The sequence below is a fragment of the Glycine max genome, chromosome 10, assembly GCF_000004515.6.
Source record: "Glycine max cultivar Williams 82 chromosome 10, Glycine_max_v4.0, whole genome shotgun sequence".
Lineage (NCBI taxonomy): Eukaryota > Viridiplantae > Streptophyta > Magnoliopsida > Fabales > Fabaceae > Glycine > Glycine max.
In genome coordinates, this window is record NC_038246.2 from 9,298,548 (window position 1) to 9,306,315 (window position 7,768).

The window sequence follows — 7,768 nt, forward strand, 5'->3', positions numbered from 1 at the left end:
TTGGAATTGGAGGTATACGCTTATTCAACAATGACAAATTGCATAATACATTTTTAAGAAATTCAGCCTCACTAGTAGCAGTATTTAAAGCAATAATTTTTGCTTCCATGTGAAATAATAATTTGTCTAATAGATTTTCATGATACTGCACAACCAGCTAAAGCAAAGACATGACCACTTGTTAATTTTATTTCATCAAAATCAGAACTTCAATTTTGTATCACTAAATTTCTCAATTACTTTCAAATCTACCAAGTGCATGTGCAATATTAGACAGGCCTAGAGAAGTTTGTCAAATGCAACAAAGAACCGATACTTTGAGAATATTTATGTGAAGAAATTCCTTTACTCAAATTTTCTTTAACTTGATGGATAAGAGTCATAAGGAGTAAAAGCATGTTTCGCATCAAAATAATTAAACTTCTTCAATAGCTTTTCAACATAATAAGATTGGGTAAAAGTCATGCCATCATTTTTCTTTATAAGCTTAATTCCCAAAATCACATCTACTTGATCAAGGTCTTTTATGTCAAAGTTTCTTAAACAATAAGGACTTCACATCATTTATGAAATGCATATTACTACCAAATATCAATATGTCATCCAGATTCAAACATAAAATGACACATCCGTTATCATAAAAAATTTTCACATACACACATTTATCACTATCATTAATTTGAAAATCATACGAAAGAATAACTTGATAAAACTTGTGTGTCATTGCTTTGGGGCTTGTTTCAAACCATATAAAGATTTAACAATTTCTTTTTTAAGGAAAAAGATTTTCAAAGAAAGTGATATCTCTAGATTACATAATAGTAACATTATAAATTTTAGTCACTTCTGAATTAACAACTAAGAATCTATAAGTAGTATTATGTAAAAAATATCCAACAAAATACAATTAACATTTTTTTTCAATTTTTCTTTTCTTATTAATAGGGATATTGACCTTTACTAGACACCCCCACACTTTAAGATATTTCAGATTTGGTTCTCTTTTTCTCCATAGCTTATAAAGATTTTTTTTTTAAATTTTTTTTTATAAGGGACTCTATTAAGAATACGACAAACAAAATATAAAGCTTCACCACCAAAGTGTTTATTTTATTGTTTTTATGTTTTATCAATGAGTTATATATAAAGAGACAATCAGTCAACAAGTAACAACAAAATATTTGCAGTAATAATAATAACGTTAAACAATAGAAATTAAAAAACCTAACAACAAATGTCCTGATTTTAAAGACTTGTGTTCACAGGATCATTTGATCAAGTAAAAGATAACTTCCTAAGGCAGGAATGGAAGTAGTGAGATATTTCTAGTTTTTCACATAAACTAATTTTAAAAGCATTTTATCTTAAATAAAAATATAATTGATAAAGAAAATATTTTTCAACAATCTCATACTAATTTAAAATTTCAGGAAATAAAATAATATAATAAAAACATTTTTAATGGAACATAATGCATTGCATTTTCACCCGTAATATTTTTTTAGGATAATCAGAAAAGAACAAAATCATATTCATGATAATCATTTTGATAAGATAGAATGTTACAACAGAGAAGACTATGCAAGAAGAAAGTGAAATCGATTTTCTCTCTAAGACTGTTTTTCTCTCTAAGACTGTTGGAAAATAAAATAAAAATGAAGGAAAATAAATACGAAGAAGATGCACAGTCTTGAATTAAATAACAAAATAACAGTAGCAAAATAAATTTAATTGACAACACATAAATAATGCATTATATCATACAATGAGTACAAGGAAAAATTAAATTAAGGGAAAGAATTAAATAGCCTGGGTTGAAGCGCGTAAACGTTATCCTTAGAGAGAAAACGCTCCCACCGCACGGGTAAGAAATTCTGATTGCGCTCATCTCCCAAGATACGACAACCCGTTGGTTCCGATCGTGTGCAGCGAAAGGATCCCCGAACCTTATGAACACCAATGTTCTTACTCTCAAGAAATAACTTATTTTATAAGAGAAGATATAGAAAATTTTGGGAGAAAAAGATGAGACTGTAGTTCTGTCATCTTTTTAGAAAGGAGGAAAGATAGTATATAGGCATTTTGCAACAACAAAATATGACCGTTGGAAATATGACCGTTGGAAAACCAACATACAGTTGTCAAACAAACATAACAAACTAATTGACTCATTAAAACAAAATCTTAAGAAAATCTAAAATAAATATTTTATTTTATAAAATGGAATTAATATATATTTATAAATTTTAAATTAAAACACAAATATTTACCCACATCTTTGAAACTTCAAAATAGCAGTCATCTTGCTACCTGCTATCCAGCTGTAACATTTTTGGAGTTGATCACTCTGTCACTTTGAAATTGAGTCTAAATGCATCATAGGAAAAGACTAATTACTACATAGACTTGTGAAAGAGAAGTTTTTTAATATCTACTTGGACTGGACTCATTTTATTGATCACTCTGTTTTCCTTCCTTTTTCCCATTTTATTGTATTGGACTGCACTCAATAATTCTGAAAAGGAACCATTTCCTTCTCCAGGATTCCAATGCTTCACTTCACACGTTGCAATGGTGATGTGTTCTGCAACAATTTCCTCACTTCTCTCGCTTCTCTTTCTCCTTCCAATTATGCTTTTCTTGATCCATCTACCAATTTTTACTCTTCTATGCTACCATGATTCTTTTCTTGCCTCTTGATCCTTAAAACTTCATCTGCATTTTTGTTTTCTTCTTCAAACATGAAATATTCCTCCAAAATGAAACTAGGGAAAAGTCTCCTAATCTTTTTATAGTTTATTCCCTATATTATAGGCTGCTACTAGTCTGCTAACATAAACCATTGTATTTCATTGACTAATAAATCTAACTAACTAAGGGTATATCTATCATACTTCAATTAGCCTTCTCTGTGTATATAAATGTATAATGGGAAGAATAAATAAGCACTGAACATATTACAAGCAACCTGTGATGAGGATTTTGAGAGGGTCAATGACCACATTTTGTTAATTAGTTTCCAATGGTTGCATAATGAAGCAAAATTAATCATACAGTATTCTTTCAATAGTATTAACTTATCAAATCAAGAGACGTGGACCTGTTCAGATAGCTTTTAAGAGTTTCTCTCCTGAAAATACAGAGCTTTCTCCATTAAAGCTCTTGAAAGTTCTTGTATTATTATAAATAGGGTGAAGAACAACACAAAAAAACATATGAACTGTTTAACTCATCCACCAGTATCTAATACAACACAACACAAAAAAAATTGTTTCCTCTTGTATTATTACAAATAGGATGAAGAACAACAATACACAAACTACACCCTGGGGCATGTTACATAAGTCAATTACTCACATATTAAACTACATAACAATCAGAAGTAGAAACCAATCTTCCCGTACTGTTGTTGGGAGGGAACACAACCTTCAACGGGTAACACTCAAGCTTCAAAGTGTGAACCCTGGTGTGCAAGGAGCCACAAGTGAACCTAACCCTACCAAGCAACGTGACTCCGAAAAGGACAGAACCCCGCCGACGCTGCTCGGTGATTCCCTTGACGACTCCTCTAGGGAACAGCCTGCGGGTGACTGCGAACCGCGCCCGAACCAGGGTGTCGGTCTCGGCCCCGGTCGAGAATGGCAACGGCTCGACCGGGGCAGAGGAGATGATGAGGTCGTCGTCGTCATGGTCGAACGAGAGCGCAAGGTCGAGGCTCTCGTACCGGACCGAGAGCACAACGTTGGGGTTCCCGAGGACGCCCTCAACGTGGAATTTTGCCGTTAACTCCGCGCCGGTGTTGGTTCTTAGGGACGTGACGTTGAGGGACGTTACATGGAAGCACGGGAAGTGGGGTGTGAAAGCCATCCATAAAAACACAGCGACAAGAGAGATCATGGCGCAGTAGCTTATTCGGGAGAGATGGTCTAGGTTGAAGCTGAAGGAGTTTTTCGCCCTCGGCATGGTTGGTGGTGAAGGATGAGAGTTTTGGGTTTGGTACGTAGAAGAAGGTGCCATGGGATTGTACATATAAGAAAGAAAAGGAGAAGAAACATTGGGGGGTGTGAATCAAATGTGGCTCTTCATGGCGGAAATGAGTGTGCCTACTCTTACAGGTAATGCAAACAACGGTTTCTTCTGAAAAGTTCATGAAATTAAGGAGATCTTTGTATACGCGGACAGGTAATGACACAATGCAGATTCTCATGAACGTGAACTTCATGAAATTGGAGCGGATCATCGGTCGGTTTTGGTTGGTTTGGGGCCCAAACAACGTCAGCTGACCTAAATAGAAAATGTCTAGAATGTATTTCTTCCTGTTTGATTCTAAGAAAAAAAATTAACTTCTCACTGGTTAAAAATTAATTAATATATATACTCTGTTGGGATGTTATATATAAGACTCATCTAATTTAGTTTATCATTTAAAAAAAAAAAACTATTATTATCATTAATAAATATCTCTCATAATTGTTTGTTAATATATTATTTCTCTTTTTTTAATAAGAAGTATTTTTAATTTAAAAATAATTAATGTAATAAATATTATAAAATGAGTACTCTTATAAAAAAACAAACATCAATTTAAATTCGAGTATTGTAAATAAGAATGGAGAAACTATTGTTAAATTTTATTCATCTCAAAATAAATTTTCTTTTTAAATTATCATTTATTAGAATTTGATATCAACTATCAAAGAATAAAAAGATGTCATTAAAAATAGAATCTCAATTAGATAAAGAGTATTTTGGAGATGATTTTTTTAAATATTATAAAATTAATTAAAATTTATTTATATTTGTATGATCAAAATATATACAGGAAGAGTAATTCATTTCTTCTTCTTTTTTTGGTACGTACAGAGTAATTGATTTCTAAGTGTATAATATATTATCGGGTGTTGGATATATCGAATGGAGCTATTCGGTTTTTGACTTTCTTTGCTTAGTTATCTATTTGGTCCTAGATTATTTTAAACAATTTAATTTGATCCTAAAATTTTTAAAGGTTGAATATATACTTAAATTCTTAAAAATGAATTAATTTTATCTCCAAATTTTTTTAAAAAAATAATTTAATCTTCAATTTTTTAAAAATAAATCAATTTCATCCCCAAATCATTTTAGATGGTTAAATTTGGTTCTCAAGTTCTTGAAAATTTGGGAACTAAATTTATTTATTTTTAAGAATTTGAGGGTCAAATTAAACCTTTTAAAAATTTGAGGATCAAATTAATTTATTTTTAAAAATTTGAGGATCAAATTGAATCTTTTAAAAATTTAAAAATCAAATTGAACCATTTAAAATAATTTGGAGGTCAAATAGATAATTTACATTCTTTTTTCCTTTATCACCATTATCAAGTACCTAATTATTTAATTATGGAAGAGCTTATCATTAAGCTTTAATTTGTATCTGTTAAACATCCATTTGAACTAATCTCCTTATAAAATCCCATCTAGCCTTTATGAATCACCCACACATTACAAGCCTTCAAACATTATATCGAACCCAAGAAAACAACCATCATGGAATCCAATATCCATAACAAAAATATTACTATTTGAAAAATGATAAGATGAAGTACAAAAATTAAGACCAATGAAAATAGATTTCTTTAACTTAGAGTAGAGAAGCATTGAACGAAAAAATAAAAAATCAAAGTGAGGGAAATAGGAGCAAGGTACGGTCAAGAAAGGAATTGGAAAAAATAATAAGACAGATAATTTTGAGTGCGATGAAATCATTAGATGATGAATTATAGGTTAATGAGAAAATGAAATAAAAGGATCATTTATTCTTTAATGGACAATTTTAAGAAAACACCGCATGTGTTAAGAGAGTAAAAGAATGTTACATAGATAACCATGTTAAATTGGATGGGAAATGCCACATGTACTTTTAAAATGAATTGGATGGTAACGAATTGAAACATATAATTGGGACAGGTGATTTTTGTCCCACATACGATACATTCTTGTATTGATACTTTCACAAGACTCTAGCTTTTGGCTAGAAACCAAACTAACTTAATTATGATGATGCTAGAACAGGATATATGAAAGAAAGATGAGGAAAACTGCTAAAAACAAAGTAGCATGCCAAATTAATTTAATTTCTATATAGCTACAAGGCTCAAGCTTGTTTTTATCTAGATCCTCAATCTCCAAACAAGACATCATTACTAAATACAATTTTATACACGAATAACCATTCTCTTCCTCCACATAAGACAAAGGTTGTTTTTAGAAACTATGTTTCTCTACGGTAAACAATCTTGTTAATGTTCTATATGATTACTATTATAAATCAAGTTCTTCCTTCAAATATTTAAACATATACGTATAAAGACTCAAACTTGCTCGGTCACACCAAATGTTGTTGATAACCCGCTTCAAATATATAGCTGACAATCAGCAGGTTTTCCCCTATTGTCCATTGTCCCAGTGGTGGCATTATTATTCTGAAACACAACCTTCAACCCCTCACAAATTGCCACTATCTCTTCAGTCCTCGTGGAAATTGAACCTGACTTAAACATGTTCACGGAAGACACCCTCAAAGTGAAGGTAACGGAGCCGGTACTTCGCTCTTTGACCAAGTCATCCATCGTTGTCTTTTCCAACAAATTTACATTCCCTTGGTTAGACAAACCTGCCACGTTCACATCCATATGATCATTTGTATTCAACACAAACCCAGGCGCATGATTAATTGCCATAACGCCATCCTTGTACGCCACGTCAACCTTGAAGTTGGAAAAATAAGCGACAAGTTTGTCATTCGGGTTGTCAATGCTTATTTTTGTGTCCCATTGACCAGCCAAGGTTGGCGTGGTTGTGAAGTTATTTACATTGAAGGAGACAACCTTGTACACAGGTAGCTCCGGACGTAGCATCAAGGCTAAGACGAGGCTCGAGAGAAAAAAGAACGTGAGGATCATCATAAAACATAATATGAAGCTTCGAATGAATCGGGTACCGGGTGAAGAGGTTTGATAGGTGGGAGGAGGACCATAGTAAGGTGCGTTTTGGGGGTAATGGTAACCGGGCGGGTAACCGGGTGGGTAACCGGGTGGGTATTGGGGGTATGTGTGAGGGTTTTGGTAATACATTGGGTGAGGAGGTGGATGGGTGGGGTGTGTAGTGGTTGGTGGTGGTGGGTCGGTGTGTTGTTCTGAGGATTGGTTAGTCAATGGTGGTGATTCTGTTTGGGAATTACCTTTTTCTTGATTGGACGAAGCCATGTTGATTACCACAAGGTTTTAAATTGTGGTCACAATATTATAGTCTCGTTATGTTCTTTGATACTACAAGAAATTGCGGTTGATATGGTTGCAATAAGATATATATCCTAAAAACTTTGATGTTGCAACTACAATTGTAGTAGTCCCAAACCTTTTTCTTAAAACTCTGCTTGATGATGGTTTTTGGTTTAATATTTTATCTCTCTCCCAATGATGACGATAGTGAATGGGAGGGAGGGAGGGAGGGAGGGAGGGAGAGGGGAAAGAGAGGCAATATGGTGAAGGGTGATATATGAAGTCTATCTACCCCAAGGAAGAAACAAAGAGAAAGGAGGTTCTTGGTGATGAAAGCAACGGAAGACACAAAATTAGATTGATAGAAATGTGTGAAGACCGTAGGTTTCGTTGTTTCTATATTGTAATGTGTGTAAATATAAAAACGATTAAATTAGATAAATGGGTTAAGTAAAGGAAGCCAAATGTAGTAAGTTGTTGATGGTAATTGCTAAAGTAATTATGTT

General features: G+C 32.9%; 2 protein-coding genes across 2 annotated transcripts; both read right to left on the reverse strand.

The window, feature by feature from the left end:
- Window positions 1–3,360: 3,360 nt before the first annotated feature.
- LOC102664344 (uncharacterized) lies at window positions 3,361–4,017 on the reverse strand. Its single transcript, XM_006589811.1, has one exon. The coding sequence runs from the start codon at window positions 4,015–4,017 to the stop codon at window positions 3,361–3,363; it is 657 nt and encodes a 218-aa protein (XP_006589874.1).
- Window positions 4,018–6,069: 2,052 nt separating this feature from the next.
- On the reverse strand, window positions 6,070–7,469 carry LOC100780240 (protein TRACHEARY ELEMENT DIFFERENTIATION-RELATED 7A). Its single transcript, XM_003537061.3, has one exon. It carries the CDS (start codon window positions 7,245–7,247, stop codon window positions 6,396–6,398), a length of 852 nt encoding a protein of 283 aa, XP_003537109.1. The 5' UTR covers window positions 7,248–7,469; the 3' UTR covers window positions 6,070–6,395.
- Window positions 7,470–7,768: the final 299 nt, after the last annotated feature.

Bases quoted from the DNA above. Each gene is read 5' to 3' on its own strand.
- LOC100780240 (XM_003537061.3), bottom strand. From the start codon at position 7,247: ATGGCTTCGTCCAATCAAGAAAAAGGTAATTCCCAAACAGAATCACCA.
- LOC102664344 (XM_006589811.1), bottom strand. From the start codon at position 4,017: ATGGCACCTTCTTCTACGTACCAAACCCAAAACTCTCATCCTTCACCA.